This window comes from Emydura macquarii, unplaced genomic scaffold (genome assembly GCF_026122565.2).
Source record: "Emydura macquarii macquarii isolate MOO-44397 ecotype Brisbane River unplaced genomic scaffold, CSIRO-AGI_Emac_v2 contig_3451, whole genome shotgun sequence".
NCBI lineage: Eukaryota > Metazoa > Chordata > Testudines > Chelidae > Emydura > Emydura macquarii.
In genome coordinates this window covers 387,033-411,166 of record NW_027133588.1, presented here as the reverse complement: position 1 = coordinate 411,166, position 24,134 = coordinate 387,033, and the positions used below count along the sequence as shown (strand labels likewise).

Below are 24,134 nucleotides of genomic sequence, written 5' to 3'. Positions count from 1 at the left end.
AGTAAGGGTGCTTGCTTTTCTTCTGACAAGCAGACTTGTATTCGTGCCAGAGGAATAAAATCCCTGGCCTTGTCTAAGACCAGATGCCTTTTTTGGCACATCCCTGTGATCAAGTCTGAGATTCTTGCCCTTTTTATCTTCGCACAGCTGCTGGATGCAATAGACATAACAGCAGGAAGGGATAAAGCCTCAGCCCTCCATTTGTCAGAGCTCTTCATTAAGATGCAGGCTTTAAGGGATATTAACTTTTAGTGTTTGTCAAGATGTGAATGTTTCCACCAGTGTGCAAGGACTGTGTGTGTAATAAATACATAGGCAGCTGCTTTCCTGGGTCAGAGGAAGTCAACTCCTATAAGAAGCACTGGAATGGATTTAGCTTTTCTAGAAATGCAACTTTCACTGCTCAGTAGTAAACAAATTAGGTTTAAGTTCTGCATTATTCCCCTACAGCTTGCCCTAAGAGAACCTGCACTGTCTTTTCAACAGCAGTGGAAAAAGCCCTAGCTAACAGTATAATGAAAGTGCAGTGCATCTCTGTATAATCGAGTCAAGGCTTCAGTCATGAAACAACCATGTTTGTAATGACTCTACAATTCATGCAGCAACTGGGGTAATACCAGTCTTGAAATAAAGTGCAACTCTGTGTGTGAAGTGACTGATGTGCATTGGAAAGGTGTGCCCCTCCTGCACAATTGCCTCTAGTGGCACATTAAGCCAAGCCCAACCTGCCTTCTACCAGTTACATTTCTTCTGTCACTAAGTAAAACACTGAGGTGCTTTAAACTCCAGCCAAGAGCAACACACAAGCAGCCACAATTTGTTTTTGAAAAGGTGTTTATATTCCCCTAGAAGTTATTGAAGGGGACTAGCAACCCACAAAAAAGTAATCCCCATCGTCCCCTCTCATACCACAGCCAGAGTTGAGGATTAACAGTCAGTTCAGTACCTCTCTCCTACAACCTGCTACACACTAGCTGCTGGAGAAGACAATGCAAGGTTAGTCCAGTTCATGCTTGTTCGCTGCATGGAAACAAAGGAAGGATTAGCTAGAGCCCACCAAGCAGTAATATCTCACATTCATAATGATGCAATTTTGTGGAGAAATATAAACCCACTCTTTATTTAACAGAAATCTGGCAGGGTGGGAGCAAAAAAATAGCTGGACACAATCATACAAGTAAATTATCAAACAATAAGAAACACTTTATTTTAACTTTACAACATACATATAAATACGAGACATCTGTGCTTTCCATGTAGCTTTCTCCTCCCCTCCCATGCCCAGGGTCCATGTCACATTGCACCAGTACCGCTGAACTCTGTGCTACAGGAAGGCTGCTTGGAGCCTCTACAGCAGAGGTCAGACTGATCTAGGAGTATGTTCAAATCCAGCAGGCATCACCACCCACCCATTTGTCATCTGCTCAGGTCACGGTTCGAGACTCGACTACATAGCATCCTTTCCTCTGGAGACAGGCCACTAAAGAATGGATGCAGCAGAGCTTCAGAGAACGTGATCCTCTTGGAAGGATCAAACTCTAACATCCGTCTCATCAAGTCAAACAGCTGCACATGCTCTGATGAATCATACAGTAGATAGCTCTGAAACAGAATAGTACAGATTCAGCTTAGGAAAAATGCAGGCAACCATCTGGGGAAAACTAGACAAGACCCTCTATGCGCGCACGCAGAGTTGGCAACACGGCTACAGTTATGGCAGGGTGCTAAACCCTCATCTCCTTACTCCTGAGAAAGTCAAGGGAAGTTACAAGAGATTTTGGGGGTTCAACAAAAGTTTCATCCCTTTTCTTCCTCAGCAAGCAGACAGAGGTAGGGATGGTAGAACCCTGCAACAGTGGCCAGTCTCCCTCCACTGGCTAACAGCAGTGGCTCCAAGAGAATTCTGAGGAAGTGTCACTTCTCCCCAAGCAACAGTTCCATGCTGTTTTCAGGGGGAAGGAAAAGAAACAGACTCATTTGTCTTCATCTGCCCAACTGCAGGCACATCTGGCCTGATGAGGCTCACCTTGAAGCTCCACCTCTCCCACAACCTTGTCTATTACATACATTTTTATCTAGTACAGCACCAAGCAAGTGTGATGAGCTCCACTGAGTGAGACATCACAGGATGCCCACTCCCACCTACATACTACTTTCCTCTTGTAGAGGGCAATCCCTTGGGAGTGGAGGCTCTATTTAAGGTACATATGATGGCTCCCATCACCACAGTATCTGAGCATCTCAGTCTGAACTGTATTTATCACACACCGCTGGGAGGTAGGGCAGAGTTATCACCCCCACTGGCCAGATGGAACGGGCACAGTGAGGCTAGGTGACTTGCCCCAAGTCACACGGGAAGTTGGTAGTTAAGCAGGGAATTGAATCCAGGTCTCGAGTCTGATGCTAGGTCCCTGACTATGGGCTCAATCTTCCTCTCTAATACAGGGCTCCTGTGATGGGGGGGACAAGATGAACAGGGCTTGAATCCCAACCTTCCAACAGATAAAAGCAAAGGCTCTCATGGCCAGGTTCAGCCCTGCAAGAATCCCCTCAGCCTTCCCTGCCTGAACCATTTGGGAGATCAGATTCACTGTAAGGTGGTGGTTCTCCCCAAGTCCTTTCAGTGAGCAGCAGCCCTAGGAGAGGGGTTCCCTGTCCCGCGTCAGAAAGGATCAAACTAGCCAGACATTAGACAAACATGGCCTCAGCTTCCTTTAAGAATAATGGAGTAATAGTAACAAGCACGTCTTTCTATAGCAATTTTCACCATCACTATCCCTATTTCCCAGATGGGGAAATGGAGGCACAAGACTTACCCCAGGTCACAGCAAACCAGTAACAGATCCAGTACAGAACCCAGGGCCTGATTCTCAGAAGTGCAGAGCATCCACAGCTCACACTGAAGCCAAAGTGCTCGGCCCTGGTGGAGATCAGGCCTCCTAATCCTCACCCCATCTTCTGGACTATGCTACCTCCAAGGAATTCTAGCGAGCTGCCCATACATAACACACATGGCAGGGCGCAGTCCTGCTGGCTGGAGGCAGCGCTAGATAGCCTAACAATTCCACCCCTCATTGCTGATTCTTACCGTGCTGCACTGACACAAAGTGAAGTCTTTACTAACGGTGACTCCAGTTCGTTTGGGAACAGGTCACAAGTGATTATAAAACACTGGCTGTTAGGCTCTGTAAAAGCTAAAACAACTTCCAATCGCTCTATTGGGACAGACCCAGTCACTCTAGTCTCAGCAAGGTTTTGTTTTTGTGCTGAGGTGCCCCCTGAATGTATGGAGCCAAGCCAGCAATCTAACAATCTCCCATGTCATGACAGCAGCACCCCCATTTCCATCCAATGTCACCAGCTTTCGTCACTCCCAGAACGTGCCAGGTGACAGTTTTTGAATGGAGGCTAGCAATCCCAGCATGCACTGCACAGCTACCTCAGCTCTCTATAGAAATCAGAGCAGTCTCATACCCGCAATGGTTTGCAGTTCTCTTGGACGTATCTTCCATCTGATGTGTTCTCATCCCATACCAGGCCCCCCTTGTGGAAGTATTTCTGTTTCCTGTACAATAAAAGAAACTATTCAAGAGTCCTATCTGCAAAAGGAATCTGGGGGAGCACACCTATGGGTAAGCATAGCCTCCCTGCTAGACAAGGCATCAGTACTAAGACTACTACATTTCACATAAGCCAGCCAGACGCTATACCCCTTTTCCAAAGCACTTCCAAAAAGTTATTCCACCAGCCCAACCAGCAATCAAGGTGGTCTTTAAAAGATGAGCCATGTTAAAGCCAAACTAGATGACGTCTAGCAGCTAATACTTGGGGTTTTAATATAAATCTCGTCTATAGCACTTTTTCTCCATGGATTTCTAAGCACTTTACAAAGATAGCGAAATATCATTCCCATTTCAGAGAAGGGAAGTGACTTGCCCAAGGACACATTAGGGTCAATGGCAGATCAGAGAACAGAATTCAAGTCACCAGCCTCCCACACTCTACTGCCTTAGCCACTGGACCCTGCTGCCTGAAAATTAAGTTTCAGATTTTGATCCTCTTACATGAAAGTTCACTGCCTTCTCAGCCAGGAACAGTGGTCCTGTCTCAGCAAAAGTATGGACGAAATCCTAGGCAAGGCTGTCGTAGTAGTATAAAACAACAGGGTTCCATAAGTTGTGGGCTGCCCGGCCCACTTTTATTTCAAGTTCAAGTCTTTTCTTGCCCCTATGATCTCCACCCAGAGCTACAACTCTAGTGTTAGGATTCCGATGTCTGGCCCCTCTGCATAAGAGATAATATCCTGCCTACTCTACCATCACCAGAACAATGCAACAGCCCAGTCAGCTGCTCAGAGTTCAGAAGCTGGTTCTCACCGGGTTTTGTGGACCATATGAGATGGGATTGGCCCAAGGATTTTTTCCATCATTACAAGGTGCTCACGATTCTCATGAGTCTGTGGAGAAAGAGCAACTGGGTTATTTCCTTAGCCTTGAAATTTAGTCACAGCAAAGACAGGACAAGCTCTACACCCACCCTTCCAAGTGTGGACTACTAGGACAGTCTCCTCACGGATTTCATTATCTCCACTTCAACAAGCAAGAGAACTTAGGTATTTGGTTATTTTTAGTGCCCAGAAAAATGTAGGCCCAAATCCACAAAGGTATTTATGCTCCTCACTTCCACAGAGTTTGATGGAAATTAGAAGCATGAATACCATTGGTGATCTGGCTTCCCAGTTTAAAAGGGAAGGATAAAGCTTACACCAGTCAGGAAAGGGCATAAAGGTCTTGAAAGTGTACCTGAAAGAGTGTGAAGCCACGGTAATACTCAAAGAGAATGCAGCCAATACTCCAGACATCACACGGCTGTGCCCAGCCCAGCTCTGCAATGAAGAGGAAAAACATGGCTTTGAGCTTTCAGTGACTAATGTGGAGCTTGAACAAACTCCTTGCGAGTGGCTTCTAGTTTCCTTCTTAAACTGGAGAGACCTAAAACTCAGCTACACTCCCAGTGGATTTCTGTGGCGAGAGGACTGCTTAGTCCTCTGGGAGTCAGTCCCAGAACAGAGATGTCCCCTTTTCAGCCTGTGCGCCAAAGTGGTTATTCTCTGATTAACTCAACTGTGGTACCTCACGCGAGCATCTCAGATCTCTGCCCTCTGCACTCCCCCAAAGTCCTGGGCACCTATTTACAGACCATATTTTGCATATACAAAAGTGTTGTTGCGGTTGCAAGCTTTGGAGGTGATGCAGACCATGTGCTACCTCAGCAGTCCCAATGCTTATCTGCAGCAGCACCCAGGCCTTCGCTCCCAAGACACCCAGCACAGCAGCAAGTTGAACTTCGTCTAAATATGCCCAGCGTAGTCTGTCCTTACTCCATTCCAGAATCAAAGATTCTGGAGACAGTTCTCTCTTGCAAAGCCCAGCTCTTACCCTAACGTACTCTGTGGCCCAATATTCTGTTCCCCATGCCTCAGAAATCCAGCAGTAAAGACAGAAGAGCCTAACTCCACTCACCCAGAATCACCTCCGGTGGGCGGTAATGCCGTGTAGCAACAATAGTAGTGTGATGCTCATGGTCAAAAGTGGCACTTCCAAAGTCTGCCACACGGATGCTTGTGTTCCTAATCGATTTCTCCTCACAGCTCTGCAACACAAGAAAGAGCTCTCAGTAGCCTTGGAGAGGTGGTTTCAGAACAGGGATGGGCTCCAATAAGACCCCTCTGTCCCAACAGGAGTTCCATGCCCATGTCGTCATTAGCAGTAAAAAGGGCCATGAAGTACAGAAATTTTGCACTTGTATAGCGCCTTTCATCAGCTATCTCAAAGCTTAACCAGGTAGCCAAGTACTCTTCATTTTACATATTGGAAAGGTCAGGAATACAGTGCAGGTCTCCTGACTTTGTCTCCTGTGTTCTAGCCTTTGGAGCTAATGGCCCTCATGCTCAACCGTGGAATGGGAAAAAGGAAAATCTTTTTCTTGCAGAAAGAGAGGCAAGCTGTTCAATCTTTTCACCCTCTTGCTCAGAGATAGAACCTACCTTGGTCTCATTGTACAAGGTGTCGAAATCGGAATTCACAAAGAGGATGTTTTCAGGTTTGAGGTCAGTGTGAGTCAGCTGGTTGTCATGTAAAACTGCAGAAAGGGATGGGGAGAGAAGAGAGAAAAGCTTAAGAATCAAGCACTGAACCTTCCATACAGCTGTGTCACTATGTAACTCAGCCCCCTGCAAACACATACTCCCTTTCCCCAAGGGACGTTACTTTGAACCAGAGTGCAGTGTGCTGCACCATGGCCCATGTCAATTGTGTATCAAAAAGCTTCATTCAGCTACACAGAATTCTCTTATTTGAAGCCATTTTGCTCACTACATCACCACATTGCAACTGTTAAATATACATTTCAGTCATCCCATCGTATCCGCCACATACTGGCAGTAAGTCTCTTCTGTGTCCAGCTTACAAGGCTTTGTTTCCCCCTTCTTTCAGGAGGGATCTGAGGTGAATCTAGAAGTCACATCCTCAAGCCCATCTCCCTCTCTGTTCTCCAAAAACACCAGAATCGCTCACCTGATTTTAAACTCTTCAGGCTGTGAAAAGTGAGACTAGCCAAAATGTTCAGACACTATTTACATGCATGTAAAATAAACTGACATTTCTAAAGGAAAACACTAGCTGGCGAGTAGAACTCACCTCATTGCTGCAGACAACCGTGGCAAAGGAATCTGGGTAACTTACATCTCAAGGCATGGCACAGCTGGTATGCCATGTGCCGGATCTGGGGGAGGGGATATGGCTGAAAGTTATTCTCCTTCAGGAATTCAAAAGTGTTCTTGCCCAGAAGCTCAAAGGCGATGCACATGTGGCCATGGAAGTTGAACCAATCGGACATCAGGACACACAAACTGGACAGAACAGATGACAAGAATGTTATTGGCCGCACAACAATCTTCCAAGAAAGCAGTATTCCCATCCCTCCCTCTCTCCAAGTGACTGGCGCACACACACTCAGTTTGCAGACACAGCACAGCCATGCTTCTCACTAAGCAACCTGAGATTCACTTGCTCAATCATCCAGAGACGCCAAGGCCATAGATATCCTAATGTAAGCAGCAAAATTCTTACACTTAAGGGGGGAAAGGGCAAATATTTAACTATAAAGAACTGTGTTTAGCTCCAGTTCCCAGATGTTTAAATGGTTGATAATTACATATTAAGGTACCTAAGAACAACAATTACAATTCATACAAAACAAGCCCTTCTATATTCCCATTCCCAGATGTGGGTGAGGGAGAAGAAGACACCATTTTTCTAGGTAGAGAGAAGACTGGTATTAAGTTTCCATGCTTTTATTTCAGGTTCTCCCCCCACACTACCCTGCACAGACCACCCTCCTCTCAGAGACAATATGCTGACAGCACTAAGCAGCGGCAGCAGCAACTTCTATGCAAGAGATCAAACTTACTATTTGTTGTCCTTGTCTCTCTCTTTAATTTTCTTTAGGACATTAATTTCCAGTCTGGCTGCTTCTCGGTACTTTCCCACATTTCTAATAATTTTCAGCGCCACCTGGGATTTACCTCTGCAGAGGGAAAGATAACATAGGAATGGGTCAGAGGTGGAGTGGCCCAGACCACGTCAACAAGTAATTGTCAGTATAGGTACCTAGACAAATAAAAAACAATTCCCAGTTTCTTACCCAATTCCTTTTTAGGGCAGCGATGAGAAACTGTCTCTATAATAAATCCTGGAGTAAGGTAGGAGATGCTGGCCATTTTTTATCCCCTCCCGAAATCGGTTCTCAGGGTCATGCAGTGGAAGCAAGCCACAGCCACCCATCACTGTATTAGTAAGTTATGCCCTGCAATTGACTGCACCATGAAACTGGGAAATGCAGCTTGGAAAAAGCAAGGATCCAGGAGAATCCAGCACCATCACTTCATTTGCATATTCTTCCACCAGCAAAGGCAACTAAAACCACTTTGTGGGAATGGTCCCCAGTCACCTTCCCAAGGCTTGCTGGAGGCTAATGAACTTATCCAAGTGACGTCTTACTCTGCAAGTACTAAACGAGTAGGGAGCCCTTCCTATGGATGTTAGGAGCCATAGGATGGGAGAGGTGGAAATGATCCCCTAATGTACTGCTGGCCACACCCCTTTGCTTTCCTCATCCACCTCACTGGCCTCCAAGGGGACTATCTGCTGCGCACCATCAAACTACTTAAGCAGTGCACAAGAGAGGGACTCCACTCCTGCAGACCTAGGGAAGGGGAAGAACGCTATCCTCTCAAAGTCCTGTGTTCTCTTCTGCCCCATTTATGACTAAGCTCCTTGGGGCAGGACTGTCTTTTTTTGTTGTGTGTATTTACAGCACCTAGCACAATGGAGTGCTGGGTCAAGACAACACTACACAACCAACAACAAAAACAACATTTCTCCCCTACCCACCAAAAAATTAAGGTGCTGAACAGGTCACAGGCACATAGTGCTTTGAGTGTGTACCACCCTTCAAGAAAATGAGAGTTCAACACAAATTAGAAACCCAGAAAAATGAGCGTTAAGGCTGCATGTTTTGCAATAAGCCATAGTCCCATATAAACAACATACAGTCTTAACTCTGCCCCATTAGAGATATATATACACCAAAGTTCATACTTTGGGGGAAGGAGCAAATCAAGCATTCCATTACACTAAATGGTCATCAGAAAGTGTACATGAAGTGGTTGTAATTCTGCAGTGGTAACTGGGCTGTAACAAGTTTCCCCAGCTGGTATAAAAACCATTTTGTTTCCATTGGTTTCCATTAATCAAACCAAGCCCTACAGAACAGGAAGTTCAGAAAGGCTTCTAAGTAAACACAGGGCAGTCATATTAATAGCAGAAATACTGACAGGAAGAGGATGATATCACTTTGGCAAACCTGGGATGGGCATATAATGGAGTGGAAAGCAAGGTCAGCAAAATAACAGCTTGTGGGAAATTTGATGATCTGCCCATTCTTGTCTATTAGCAAAAAAAGATGTTGAGTGCAATCCCAAGTGAGGCAAAATAACGCTGAAGAACTGCCGAAAGCCACAGAATACGATGTCCTCATGTTGTAATCAGTAAGGTCACTCAAGCATATCTCTTCTTTCCCTTCCCATTTTGCTAGTGACTCTTTTTTGAAGGGACAGGAAGAGCACAGTGGCGCCTAGACTAAATAGACCCACAGGCTCAGAGCCAGATGCTGAGTCTGGAAAACTGGGGATTGAGTATCACCATCTGAGAGAAAAGCAAAGACCATTTGAAGAGGACAGGAGAAATCCACCCCACCTTGCTGATGTCTGAACTGATTGGTACATGATATGTAAGTCACTTGGAGACCAAGGATAGCATACCTGGCATGGTCCACACACTCCACAACTTTGCCAAAAGTGCCTTCACCTAGGCTGCCGACAATCTCATCTAGAAGAGAAAACAAGAGCTGATGTGAGCTTTGAGAACCTGAAGAGTGTGAGGTCCTGCAATTTCACAGCATTCAAATCTCAAAATGGTATCTCACTGCTACACTCTTTAAAACAGAAGTGTCTATTGTCTGCTTCAGGCAATTACTGGTCACCCATTTATAAGCAATAAACCCTAGAGACCCCTCCAGTACAATAAGAGAGATCTTGTCTAACATGGGGATAGAAAGTAGAGAGGTAAAGTTTTACGAAAGGTGGCTGTACATCGCTCTTGGAGCCAATCGCCGATTCTGCACACCAGGTGACCTTCCTTGTCATCTTCCACGCTCCTGCTGCGTTTACTGCTCTGTTGGCTTCTCTGCACACACCGCCCCCCGAAACGCCATCCGACCAATCGCACACAGCGGGCAGTTCCGATTGGCAGATTGAGGTGTCATTCAAAGGTGGAGACGACGATGCGTCGGTGGTTGGATTTTCCAGATCCCAGCATTTCATAAGGCACACAGCATATATAACGATAGGGATATTGCAAGGGACACGTCAAGACACAAACTGACTTCAAAACAGAAAAGTAAAAAACAGCTACAGGTATGTAAAGAACTGTCTTATTAGCTAGTGTCTGATGCAGCTGCCTCTTAGCGGGAAGTGCCACCCTCTTCTCTGGAAGGGAGCAGCAGGTGGATGCTCCAGTCACTGGGTTCGTACACGCATTCCCCCCAGGGTTTGCCACAGAAGGGCAGCTTCCTCTATGTCAATAGAGGATGCTGCCAGCACCGCAAGAAGACCGATCACGTCACTTTCTCCAGTGGCAAGCGTGCCGATGGGTAGAGTACACAAGTCAGGGTGGTCAGGCTGTCCAGTAGAAGCCAGAGTAGCAGTTCCCCCTTTGTGTAGTCTGTCTCGCTTTCCTTTGTGTGTTTATTAACAAACATCTCCAGCAATCTCAGGGACTTGTTCCCCCTTGTCCTGATACTATTCAGCCCTTCCCATCCTAATGGAACCAACAACAGAATTGATCCTGCATCTGCAAGTCTGACTGTACCCTTATAGGGCCAGTGTTGTCCTTCCTGTTCTAAACAGATTTAAAGCTTGGAAGAATTATAGGAGTAGGATAGTAAAGTCCTGGAGAGCTTTATGACTCATAGCTCCTGTCTGCTAACAATGAGAGCTCACAGTCAAGCCCACCGCTACTAGCTTCTACTGGAAAACCAGCCGAATGTTCCTCGAGGGTCCTTCCCATCAGCAGAAACACCCCACCAAAGCCAACAACTGTTCTGTCCAGTCACTGAACTTTTCTAGTCGCTCAAAAAAAATTTTTTATTTACATTCTATATAGCGAGAGATATGGTAACAGGGCTCTAAAGTTCCATGTCTGAACTTCCTAAGAGGTGCTCTGCCATGTTCCTTCCCTCAACAAGTCAAGAAGAATGAACTACAAAGTTTAAGAGATTGTCTGAAATTGAGAAAAAGTTTCAGAGAGTACCCGAGATAGCCATGAGACTTCACAACACAGAGTAGAGATCACGACAACCGAAACCTACACACTACCACCACGCACAGTTGTTACTGGAGCATTTCAATCATTTAACCTTGGCATTAAAACTCAAACAAAAATCAGCTGGAAAAAAAGGAGGAAAGTGACGGGCCATTAAGCGTTCCAAACCATGCAAGTATCCAGTATAACCACAGGGGTTAGAAATCAATCACTTTGTTTAAACTATATAAAAGCAACAAACTTGAGAACTGTGAATGGTAACGGGTCCTTATTAGGGTATGACAGAAGCAGTGAAGTTAAGACATTTGGATGAGTACCTCACAACACTTCCAAATCCCTCCATTGTCCTGGGATAACCCTCCCCCCTTTGCCATAAGTTGATTGTTAATCATCACGTTACTAGGAGAGAGAGGTTGTAGTTCATTCCAGTCAGAGAGAGAACAGTTTGACATTCTCAAACAAAACTTCTGTCCAAGGAAACTAGTGACAATGGTCAAACAGGGCACGCCCTGCCCTCTCAGGCAGGAGGTTTTCTTAAGTGGTGTGGGGAAGAGCTGATAACCAAAGTGCTAACAATTCTGAAAAATGGGTTTGACGCAGCTGACTCGTCCTAAGGGGTACAAGATTCTGGCACAATTAAATAAACATGTCTGCACAGGAGTATTTTATGCTGTCACAATGTCAGTATCAACTCAGGCAGAAGCTTCAATATGCAGCAGAAGTGGAACCTTCAAGTGAATAAAAGAGGGAGCATAATCATGGTGAATGTCGCAGCGGTGCAGACCTTCATCCAAAAGTTCCCCTTGCAACTGTGCTGACAAGTATTCCATCTGTTTTCACCACACTCCCCCTGCCCACACCTTGCCTTAGGAAGCCAGGCTTTATTTCCAGGTACTAGGAATGGTCTGTCAAAATTAACAGCTATTAATGCTTCCAGTTTAAAAAGACAGAAGTGGAACATAATCAAGAACAAAACAGAAGAGGGATCAGAGGTACTCACCCAGTGTATTCAGAGCTACAGAGGGTAAAAAGTTAAAACCTGAACAATCCTGAACTCATTCTGGATGCTACTCACCGAGGAGGCACTGCTACAAGACCTGGTCCTGCGTTTCCGGCAGTGATGCTGGTGCTTCCTTGTTCGATGGTGCTCTCTGTCCCGTGATCTCCGGCAGTGGTGTGAGCGGGTAGAGTAATAATCCTCTCCAAACGAAGGGCTTCGGTCTTCAAACCTGTAGTTATCGCTGTCCCGTCTGTCTCTATACCTCCTTTGGTAAGGCATCCTCTCTTGGCTGCATTACAAATAAGAACCCTCTTACAAACCTGGAAAGGCAGAGCACACTGCACAAAACCAGAGCACTGCTGCATGCTCTTGTGCCCTCTGCAGGGTAGCAAGGAACAACAGTAGCAGTTCTAGTTCTGAAGGGCAATCCTGATTTGGGAATTCGCACCATATCACAAGACTTTTGGCCAAGTATTTCAAATGGGTCAAACAGAAAGGATGTCAGAAACTGTGTGATAGTCTCTCCTTTATGGGAAAGAAGGGTCAACAAACAAATTTAGAACTGGTAAGCACTAGATCCTATCTATGTACTCGTATGGGCCTCATCACCATAGCATGTGAGTATTTTCCTCATAACCCTTCACATCCCCTATGCAGCAGGGAAGATTTTTTGCTTTGTTTTTTTAAACAGACGTTTAGAGTCAACTTTAGGCCAATTTAGTAACATAAGCAGATTTTATATTAAGTGCCAAAAGATGCTAGACCTTTCACCTTATAGCTACAGACTTCTCTTCCACAAGTATTTATAAACTGAATCCTCAACCACAGCAACAAGTGCTTCCATTTTTAAAAGGGTTCCACAAATCTGGTCGAGCTTCTTCTGCTAAACAATCACTAGACTGCTGTGATCCAAATGGTGAATCCCACATTGCTGGGGCTGGGCAGAGTTTAGGCACTGTCCCAGGCTCCAGGAACATACTCCAGATGCAGACCTCATGTCTGATACTTCTCCTGGCAAAGAAGATGCCATAATCTAAATGCCTACTGTCTCCTCCTCACCCCCACTACAAAAGCAAGCCCATATTTTCCCCTTTCCGGCCCTTGTGTCTGAGTCCTGACTTTATATGTCCCCTACCAAAACCAGGTTTCTTGGTTCTGCTGGTGATGATTTTGAACCTTCCACTTCACCAGCCCCCTGAAGAGAAATCTGGTCAAACTATTTTTCCTGTGCAGGCAACTTCCTTAGCACACCCATTATCAGGTTAGAGCCCAGTCAGAAAGGTTAACAACTCCATTTATTAGGTCTAGGAAAGACATGCTATAGTCCTGCCAGCAAATCTTTGCTTCCATATCCACACAAAGGCATTCCATGATATAACAATTTCATGTCAACCAGAATTCGTAAGTTGTACATATAGATTCTCCGTATCGCCACACGGGGGTATGATCCTGAATGAGAAGTCAATGTTTATGTAGTTTATAAAGACAAAGGTCAGTTTATTCCCTTTTCACATTCAAAGTGAGTGTGTCCTATATTTTAAGACAGTCTGAAGTTTACATTATACATGTTATTTTTGATGTGCAGTTAACCACAACCTGACACTATTAGATATTTGGATAAGAGCAACCAATCACATCTTGAATCATAATTTTGGGTGCAAATGTTCCAGTATGTTGAGACTCAATTTTCCTCGTTTTCCCCCCCTTTTTGCAGAGACTACCAACAAAGGGGCAGATTGTTGTCAAGTAGGACAGTGGTTTTTGTAACATGCACACTTGATTAATTATATGCTGTACCAAAACCAACTCATCTAACACAGGCTGTCAAGTAGATGGCAGCAACTTCAGGTCAGTACTGATCCTGGTTGAAACTGAAATATAGATCTCAGATTCCTTGATTTTAAGGCAAGAAGGGACCATCATGTTCATCTCATGCACACTGCAGGCCACGGAACCTCACCCACCGTCTCCTGTAGTAGTAGGCCCATTACCTCTGGCTGAGTTACTGAAGTCCTCAAATCTTGATATTAAGACTTCAAGTTACAGAGAATCCACTATTTACTCTAGTTCAAACCAGCAAGCAACCCATGTTCTATGCTGCAGAGAAGGCAAACCATCCTCTCCCTCCCAGGGTCTGTTCCAATCTGTCCTGGGGGAAAATTCCTTCCTAACCCCAAATATGGGAATCAGTTACACCCTGAGCATATGGGCAAGACCCACCAGACAGAGACCTGGGAAATAATTCTCTTTAGTAACTCAGAGCCCTCCCCCTCTAACATCCCATCTCCAGACACTGGAGATACTTACTAATAAAAGTTGTGGATGGGCCCCATGCCATTGTAGGCAATTTTCTTGTACCATCCCATCTATATATTTATCGAACTCAGTCTTAAAACAAGTTGGGATTTTTGCTTTTACTGCTCCCCTTGGAAGGATGTTCCAGAACTTCCTCTGATGGTTAGAAACCTCCATCTAATTTAAGCCTAAACTTACCGATGGCCAGTCCATTTGTTTTTGTATGAACACTGACCCTTAATTTAAACTCCCTTCGCTGGTCTTTATTCCTCTGATGTATTTATAGAAAGCAATCATATCTCCCCATAGCCTTCATTTTGTTAGGCTAAACAAGTCAAACTCTAAGTTTTCTCTTGCAACACCTATCCCAACACCAATGCTCCACACAGGCCAAACAAGTCCTACGTAAACTTAACAGTAAACTTGCAACTCATCCAGTTCAGTAACTCTTTAAAGACCCAAGATGATTCAGGGATACTTGTACAGTATAAGAGTGTCTAAAAGGGTCTAACACACAACAGGATCTGCCAAACCTACGAGAGGGACCATGATCTGAAACTAAAGAGGGAAGGTTTCATCCGGATTTGGAGGCATTTTTCACCCAGAAGGTCATTGTTCCACATAATCTGTCAAATGAAAGAATGGAGGCTGGAGTAACTCATCCTTTGACTGCTGCTGAACATTTCAATACACCCAGCAGAACACATTTGCTGTGTTAGTTAGGTCTTACCTTCACATTCCACTGACTTCAATTAAAGGGTAACAAATGCAGCACAGCAAAAAAATAAAATTAAATTAAAAAAACCCAACAATGGAAAGGTTGAAGAATTTAAGAGTCAGCTGGATACACTTTTCATTGTCTTTGCACTAGCAAACAGCAGCTGATTCAGGCGGACTGCACCTGTGCAAGCTGCTATGCGGTCTAGCTATCCTGTTTCAGATGCGCACAGTGTACCACATCAGCACACAGCACTCCTTGCAAATGTTACAGTTCCTATCCCCACACTTCCCAGTAGCAGATACTTAGTGGCTATGGTATGTCTATTTGCACCAATGTATTATTTTTGGCTTGTTCCAATGGAAGCTTCAAGCAAGACCTAAACTGAAGCAGGGGCAAATTAGGAAGCAATACAAATAGCTGAACTAAAACAGCTCTATTTTTTAAAATCCCTGACATCAAGCACATTTTAGGTTAACACTTTCACTCTACCGCAAGAATTAAATCTGGGCAGCCATTTCAGAAGACAAATTGGTTTGACATTGATGGTTTTGTTCAACATCTTCATTAATGATCTTGAGGATGGGGTAGATTGCACCCTCAGCAAGTTTGCAGATGACACTAAGCTAGGGGGAGTGGTAGATACCCCGGAAGGTAGGGATAGGATACAGAAGGACCTAAACAAACTGGAGGATTGGGCCAAAATAAATCTGATGAGGTTCAACAAGGACAAGTGTAGAGTCCTGCACTTAGGACGGAAGAATCCCATGCACAGTTACAGACTGGGGACCGATGAGCTAGGCAGCAGTTCTGCAGAAAAGGACCTGGGGGTAACAGTGGATAAGAAGCTGGATGTGAGTCAGCAGTGTACCCTGGTTGCCAAGAAGGCTAATAGCATATTGGGCTGCATTAGTAGGAGCATTGCCAGCAGATCGCGGGAAGTTATTATTCCCCTCTATTCGGCATTGGTGAGGCCGCATTTGGAGTATTGTGCCCAGTTTTGGGTCCCCCACTTCAAAAAGGATGTGGAGAAGTTGAAGAGTCCAGTGGAGGGGAACAAAAATTATTAGGGGGCTGGAGCACAAGACTTATGAGGAGAGGCTGAGAGAACTAAGCTTGTTTAGTCTGCAGAAAAGAAGAATGAGGGGGGATTTGATAGCGGCCTTTAACTACCTGAAAGGGGGTTCCAGGGAGGATGGAGCTCGGCTGTTCTCAGTGGTGGCAGATGACAGAACAAGGAGCAACAGTCTTAAGTTGCAGTGGGGGAGGTCTAGGTTGGACATTAGGAAAAAGTTTTTCACTAGGTGGGCGGTGAGAAGCACTGGAATGGGTTACCTAGGGAAGTAGTGGAATCTCCATCTTTGGAGGTTTTTAAGACGTGACTTGACAAAGCCCTGGCTGGGATTATTTAGCTAAGGTTAGTCCTGGTTAGTCCTGCTTTGAGCAGAGGGTTGGACTAGATGACCACCTGAGGTCCCTTCCAACTCTATGATTCTATGACATTAGAGATTTAATTCACTCCTTGGTCTCAGTCCTGAAAAACACTGGGCAAAGTTCCAGGGCAAAGTTCTCTTTCATCAATACTTAAGGTATCTCAGTATTTTAGAAAGGAGTCTTAGTCAGATATAGAGTCAAAGATTTAACAGGAGACCCAGAAGCAAATAAACCCATTTACTTCCATATCAAGGATTTACAATTTTGACACTATTAGCCATGATCAGGAAATACATGTTGTCAATCACCCAATTCTATCCCTGAAATCTGATTAGAATCCAAGACAAGTAGATTAGAGAGTATGTCACTCAACTATATATACCCGCCCATTCCAGAACAGTTGCTTAGAGGAGAATCCCAGACTCTCATTAAAGCAGCTCTCTCACCTTCTAGACCGTGATCTCCTTGGAAGATCCCTGTGAGGCTGATATCGCAGTCTTCCTTCATATTCTCTGCTGTGAGATCTCCTCCTCTTCCATTTGTGACTCATGTAGGTCTCCTGCTCAGGGGATTGATATCTCTTACAGTGATGCATCTAGGGATACAAGAAAGGCACTTCAAGTAAAAATTGTAATGTCCTCTCTAGGCAAACATTTCTAGCTTTATACACCCAAGTCCCCACCAACTTATACACAGAGTTCAGGAGCTGCAACATTCCCTAGAACTAACTGTTCACATTTTACCAACTTTCTAAACGCCTCACAGAGCTCAATGCATATTAAGTGAAAAGCATGAAATCAGAAACCATGGCTGAAGAACTGGAGGAAAGTGCTACAAAAGCCATCACTAGGAATATTAATAATGGTAAGTTATTTTAAAAAGGCTTCAGAATGCAAGTGGTGCATGTAACCAACCCCCCCAAAAAATGTACAGGGACACCAACAACATAAAAAAAAAATCACTTTTTTCTAAAAAGTTTTATACCTTCTTTTGTTACAAACACCTAAAATTACTGTAACTAGAAGGGGTTAGGAAAAACTTTTCCCTGTATTTTTTTGCAGTTTGTTTGCTTTACAGTAAACTGTGTAATCTGTTTCACTGTTTCCCCTGTATAGCCAGTTAGTTTACCCTGTTTCAGAAGGTCTTTCACAAAAGCAACAGGGATGAGAACACACTGGTAAACAGGAAATGTGATTGTAAAACTACAGAAATTGGCAGGGAGAGTCAGGAGCACATGTAGGACTTGACACTATTTTAACTTTTTAAAAACTGACTAAATAAACAAAGTGTCCCTTTAATACAAAAGAGCACTACTGCTCTGTTAAAAAAAAAAGATAAATGACTCCTAAATAATCAGACACAAAGGACACTTGGATGACTCAGAATATTTGTAACTAGATACAGAGCCTTTCATTTCTTGATCATAGTTAGAATCCAGTTTATGCTAATATGGTCTGAAAAAATCAGTACTCTCCAAGAGCTTTTCACTGACATGCAAAATGATTCGTGTTCTTAGTTCAGTTTCTAATGGGCTGGTGGTCCTTATTTGCAGAAAAAAGATTTCAACTGAATCTATTAGGGAATCTGCCACATAGACATATTCAAAAGACAGGTGAAATTTAAGAATGCAGTGTCCAGATTAGAGGTTGATTATCCAGTGCCCTCTCACTGCTTTGCCCTGCTCCAGTGCCATAAAGCAGCCATAAATCCTGGTTTAAATGGCCTCAAGAGGATTCCCTTGCATAAGGAAAGCTTCTAGCAGCATAGAGCAGTCATAGCAGCTCTGACATCCCTCAGAAAGAGGCCCAGACAATCTGCACAATGACTCCTAGCGGCACTTCATGAAAGAGAGTAGAGCCTGAACACTACTCTAGCTTGGATCAGCCTTGGTGCCTGCCAGCTCCAGGATCAGAGAGCAGCTGAGCACAGCTTGGCCAGTTCAGAGAACACCGACCGATCCTCTTTAAAGTTAACAATGAAATTAACTATCACTGTTACATTGGGAGCTGGAACAGATTAGAAACCTCTTAAGAGGATACCATCAGATCAATTTAGGGCCAAAGTGTAAATTATAAAATTTGTTTTTAAAAAAACAAGATCAACCATTTCCTCTTTTTTGTTTTTTAAGGAAGAATGCCAGTGACAGTTTATTTTATTTAAACCCTTCAGGTAGATTGATTTAATCAAGGCAATTTAAGTAATCAATTTTAATCCTGTTTTGCATTTGTATTTTTTAGTTATTTTCCTAAAGAACAGTCCATTCATGTAAATTGGTATAACTATGAAAATGAGCTGATATGCAACCAAATATAAAATTTAGTGTAAATGTGATACTACTTTTTGCTAACCAGGAAGATACTATTTGTTTAAGCAATTATATAGCTTCACACACATTTATTCAGATTCTTAATTTTATATTTTCCTCCTGATTCTGTATATAGTTTAAAAAGCAGCACCGTTTAATACATTAAAATGTGAGAAGGGCTCATCAATGCATCATTTTGGATTTATTTACATGATTTTAATAGATGATGATAAATTTAAGCCTTAACATAGTAAATTCTAAAAAAGAAAGTGTTTTAAATAGTCTGATTTAAATAAAAACAATTTTTTTTTAAATTAAAAAGCACTGATTTTTATCCACTCTGTAGCATTCACAACTCAAACCGTGCAGAACTGGACTAAGTATTTCTTTTGGTAAAAAAATGCAAAAGGTAGACAGTATAAATTTGGAAAGTCTATCAGATTTTTTAAAGGCCTCAATCTGGTTAAAAAAAAAATCAAGTTAAAAAAAGAGCTTATTTTTAACGAATAGTGCCCCTGTAAGGAAGAAAGCAGTCGCTCCTGGTTTCTCCCTCACCTTGTACGGATTTTCTAGATCTCTTCTGCTGCCTTAAGCCGCATTTTAGGAAGAACAGTGTTCCTCAGTGCAGGCCGCTACCGGGAGGTGCACTTGGTCAGGACTTGAAAGTTGCAACACAGGAGTTTGATCTGTTTGCATCCTTCAGGTGACCAGAGCAATGGAGATGTTTACATGGACAGAGCGGACAAGCCACAACCCAAGCCCTCCTGTCCCCAACCCAGGGCTCAGCTGGGAACAGCCCCGGACATTTCAAACCCCTCCCACCTCCCAGGAGCCAGCGGAACCAGCAGAGGAATTGGTGTCACACGCCCTGCGGCCTGGACACTGCGTCCCGGGACCCTCCCTGGGCGGCAGCCCCAGAGGCGGGGAGGGGGAGGAGAGAGGCGCGTCCCGGGGGTAGCCCCAGAGGCCGGGGGGGGGGGGGGGCGCTCATTCAGACCTGGCGCTGAGGAAGCGGACGCGGCCCTCAGGGCCCGGCCCGGCCCGTGCCGTGCCCCATCCGGGTCTCTGCCCCTCCCCCCACGCCGAGTTCCCGGATGTTAGGGCCCCGCTCGCGCTCCCCCGGGGGCTGTGGCGGCCGGGCGCCCCGCACTCACCGCCCCGCACCCCTGAGAGCTGCGCTCAGCGAGTCCGCTCAGGCCCCGCTGCGCCGCCGCCGCTGCTTCCGCTTCCGGCTGACCCACGGCGAGAAAGCGGGGGACCCTGCAGCCACCGCCTCCAACCACGACACACGAGCTGCGCGCGCGCAGCACCTTCCTGCTGACAGTGACAACAACCCGGTACGCCGGCAAGAGCGGCTCCTCCGGGGCCTAGCTTCGCTCCGGGTTGCTCTAGCCACCCGCTCTCTATGCTCTTGGAGGACTCCTGTACTAAACTCGCCCCCTTCTTGCCACAGGGACGGGCACGTGGGGGTGGGGCGGGGCGGGGCGGGGCGGGGAAGAAGACAGGGGCGTGGGTACCACAGGGACCTCTGCAGGGGGCCACGCAGAGCGTGCAGAGCCTGGGGTCTGTTGCATTTGTTGGTTAGCAATCATTAATGCATGGTATTATTAATTCCCCCTTGCCAGGCCACGGATTGCTTGGCAGCGGCCCAGCCCCTGCCACGCTCCCCTGCAGACACACCCAGGGGTGCTGAGAGCCATTGAACCAACCCACTTCCAGCCAGGGCGTGCAGGAGCACCCCGAATTCCAGCACCTGCGTACACACCCCAGCTTCTGGGGCATTACTTTACAGAGCAGCGCCCAGGCCCTGCCTGGCTGTGGAGTGACCAGGGCCGTTTTAAGACCTTCGTAGGCCCGAGGCACACTTGCCTTCGTCAGCCCCCCCCAACCGAAATCACTAATTTGATTTTAAGCTATTAATAAATAGTTTTTTAAATAAAAAATTATATATAAAATTCTTTTTCGTAGGCCCTGAAAGTTTCGTAGGCCCTAGGCACTGTGCCTATTGTGCCTAAGGGATAACACGGCTCTGGAAGCAGCACCTCTTAGGGGGAAGCACTTCAGCTCTTAAGGGTCTCAGCTGCAGGGAGCAGCTTGCAGGAGCTGGACCTGATTAGGAAACGATCATCTCTCCATAGAATTTTTAGGAGACCCTCTGGAATTGCATGTCAGGGATAGAATTCTCACTTAAATGCCGTAGGGTGGTTTAAAATTCCATGCAGAGAATATCACCTATATTAATGGGACACGGTGAACCCCCATCTAGCCGATTGAAAAAAACCAAAGAAAAAAAATTCCTGGGGTTACACTTGCCTTTGAGTACCCTTGCTAATTTTTCACTTAGATCTCCTCCTCCCAAGGGATTCAATATGTAGGATTCCCTCACCTTGTCCTGTCAAGAGGGTCAGAGTCCCACCCACACAGGCATGCACATACACAGGCAAGAATGGTGGGACCCCAGGATTCCATGCATCTGCAGGCTGCTGGGTATCTTGACAACTGCTATATTCCTCTACCTCTGCTCTTACCAAGATCCCCCACCTCAGCAATTGTGACTCCTGAACTCCCCTGATTGGTGGGTGGGGTCAGTAAAGAATATAATACAACCTGCATATTACAGTATCTAAAGCTTGAGACAGGAGCTTATTTTCTATAAATTGAAATGAATGGAAGAATGTTCTAGGTTGTAGCCCATTGTGGCAATGTTGGGGCCACAAACAGTGTTGGAGAATGATTGTTAGCTTTTTCCCAAGGGAAGTGATAAGAGCATGGAAATGTTGCTATTGACCTTTTGTTCCATAAAATCTTGTGTTTACAAAGAACTACATTTGGGATAATTTGTGACCTGACAAGGTCGCTTTATAGAGAAATAACTACATTTGAGTCGGAGTTGTTTCTTCCTGGCCCCTAGGTTGGGTTATTACTCGGTATTGAAAGAGGAGTTTTCCTTCTATTGTTGTTGGTGATCCCTTGGGTCGAAGATGATCTCTTTCAGAAGGGTTTATTTTATATGGGTCCTGATTGAGGATCCTGATCCTTGAGCCGCAGACTCATTGGCAGACTTTGCAGGAGGTGTTGGAAGGCAGGATAGGGCCATCATTGCTACATGACAATTGTCTGTCCTTTCTTTTCTGTCATTTTTCTGCGACCCCGGCAAGGTGATTTTCCTCAAAAGTGATCCTTTCTTCTCTGACAAGTTCTCACCTGTCAGCTTTGTCTAGGGCTACTGTCTCCCAGTGTGTGGTGTCAATACCACATCTCTTGATGTTTATCTTGAGGGTGTCTTTGAAGTGTTTCTTTTGGCTCCCGTTTCTTTTCTCCTTTGGTGAGTTGGGCGGACAGCAATTGTTTTGGTAAGTGTGCATCCGACATGCGCCCGCAGTGCCCGTGCCATCTCAGCACCAGTTGATTATCCAGCACCCGCTTTCCTCCTATGCCTGCTGCATGGCACTGGAAATCATGGGAGGTCAGTATCCTAGGAAAATAAGGGCAGATAAACTGACTCTGCAATAACGGAGAGAAACCCGGTCCATAGGTCAGTGCCAGTCAGTGTATGTGTGTTTGATGGATGACTTAACTGCAATTAGTGAGGGTTGTGTATGAAAAGATGCATTTTGGAAGTCTGTGGAGAGGAATACAGCACTTGTAGCAGGTTTGGGGGTGTCCTCCTTTGGGGCTTTAAGCACGTGCTATTTGGTACCATCTGATTATGCATTCCAAGAATAGTATACTTTTTTCCCATGTGCAGTGCTATTTGCACACTTCTGCATATAGTCTTAACAATTTGCTCATGTTAGCTATTAAGAATGACTTCAGAAGTATTTTTATTACTTCCAAATTGTGTTCATTTATGTAGATCCAATTCAGTAAGGGCACTGAGGGAGAAACACAGCCTGAATTTGGCTGAGTGCGGGGCTGGAAGGGAGACAAGAACTTTTAAGTAAATTTGAATTCTAGTTCTGCCCATAACTCATTGTGTGACCTTGGGCAAGTCATTTAACCTCAGTGTCCAAATCAGTTACATGGGGACCGTTGGCCAATCCCTGGTGCAATTTTGTTGAAGTCAGTTAAATTATACTGGGGATGAATTTGATCCTATAATACGCACTGACCTCACAGGGTTGTTGCATAAATTAATGTTTGTAAAGTGCTTTGAAAATGCAAATGTTATATAAGGACCCCGTGGGGATGATGGTTATTCCACCGAGACAAAATTGGAAGGAGAAAATCCCTATAGCCCATTGACTCTAGTCAAAAGAAGAGGAAGAGATGCAAGAACAGTAACCAAATAGTGAGCCTCACGTGTTAGCAGGGCTGTGTTTTCTATCCTCTAGCAGGTCTGCAATGAAGAGCTATGTGATGAAGTCATCTTGTCTCTCCCTGGGAGTTGTTCTGCTGAGTGATCTAAAAACGGTCTGAGTTTGTTTTTTCCTGTGAAAGGAACCCTTGATCCAGCTGTTATTGGTAGCGTGTGTGTATGGTCATTGAGCCAGATTCATCCCCGGTACAGGGACAGAGAAGGTGTTAGTGCCTTCCCTATCCAGGACCTGCAGAGGGCAGGTTTGGCCCTGGATGCTCTGAGCTGCTCTAACCTGCCTGTTGCAATGTTGCAAAATGGTGTAGCACTGCCCCCGGCCTGCTCTGAAATGCTCCAGCATACTCCACTCCCTTCCCCCCGGGCCTAAAATGCCCCCTGCACTGGGGCCTGCCATGGTGCATGTAGGTGAACTGCCCTCCTCACCTGATCTAAATGCCCCCAACCCTCACTGCCTCAAAAAGCCTCCTGTGCTAGGGCTTCCTGCCATGTGTGGGGAGGGGGCCAAAAAGCCGGCTCTGTCAGAAGACTTTCTGTGCCATGGGCGGGCCTTACAGTCTCTATGCTCGCTTACCTCGGATTACAATTAAGGGATAAGCAGCGTTACCAGCCCTCCTGATCTGATCATGAGTCTCACACTGTCTTATGTTTTCCCTTAAAGCCCCAGCTCCTGGAGTCCCGTGAGCATGTGAGAGGATCGGCTTTCGTTTTTATCAAAAGGAAGCTTCTTGCCCTCATGGTTGCGGAGAAAAGCTTGAAAAGGCTCAAAGAACAGCAGAGAAATGAGAAGAACCCGACATGTATTTTAAAAAAAAAATCTTACATTTTTGCGGCCTGCCTCATGACTTTTGAACCAGGAGGAGTGGCAGCTTTTCTCTCTGGATCTGGCATGGCTGCTTTGCCAGTATTCCCAGCCCCTTTTGAGTGCAAACATGAGTGTCAGTGAAAAGCTAATAAAGGGATCGGTGGTTGCCACTGTTAATAGCCAGTGAGTCATGCACGTACGGCATGTAAGAGACACTTGGTGGATTTGTTGTCAGAAGACTTGTGCAGGCGGTGAGGAATGTGCAGTGCTAGATAAATGGTGTCTGTAAAGGAAGGTGGCTGCAAATAAACAGAGAGTA

At 45.2% G+C, this 24,134-nt stretch overlaps 1 protein-coding gene across 4 annotated transcripts; it reads right to left on the bottom strand.

Annotated features, from left to right (window-relative positions):
• Positions 1–824: 824 nt before the first annotated feature.
• CLK3 (CDC like kinase 3) lies at positions 825–19,973 on the bottom strand. 4 transcript variants are annotated; one of them, XM_067534827.1, is made up of 13 exons: positions 19,850–19,973; positions 16,837–16,985; positions 12,019–12,232; positions 9,713–9,806; positions 9,383–9,449; positions 7,471–7,587; positions 6,744–6,910; positions 6,047–6,141; positions 5,523–5,652; positions 4,803–4,885; positions 4,377–4,456; positions 3,475–3,565; positions 825–1,602 (listed from the first exon to the last, which is right to left on the bottom strand). In XM_067534827.1, the coding sequence occupies exons 2-13, from the start codon at positions 16,983–16,985 to the stop codon at positions 1,417–1,419; spliced, it is 1,473 nt and encodes a 490-aa protein (XP_067390928.1). In that variant the 5' UTR covers positions 19,850–19,973; the 3' UTR covers positions 825–1,416. The 4 variants fall into 4 exon arrangements, with proteins under 4 accessions (XP_067390928.1, XP_067390929.1, XP_067390930.1 ...); XM_067534828.1 differs by having other exon boundaries at positions 19,860–19,968; XM_067534829.1 differs by lacking the exon at positions 19,850–19,973 and adding an exon at positions 19,251–19,295.
• Between the last annotated feature and the right edge of the window lie 4,161 nt (positions 19,974–24,134).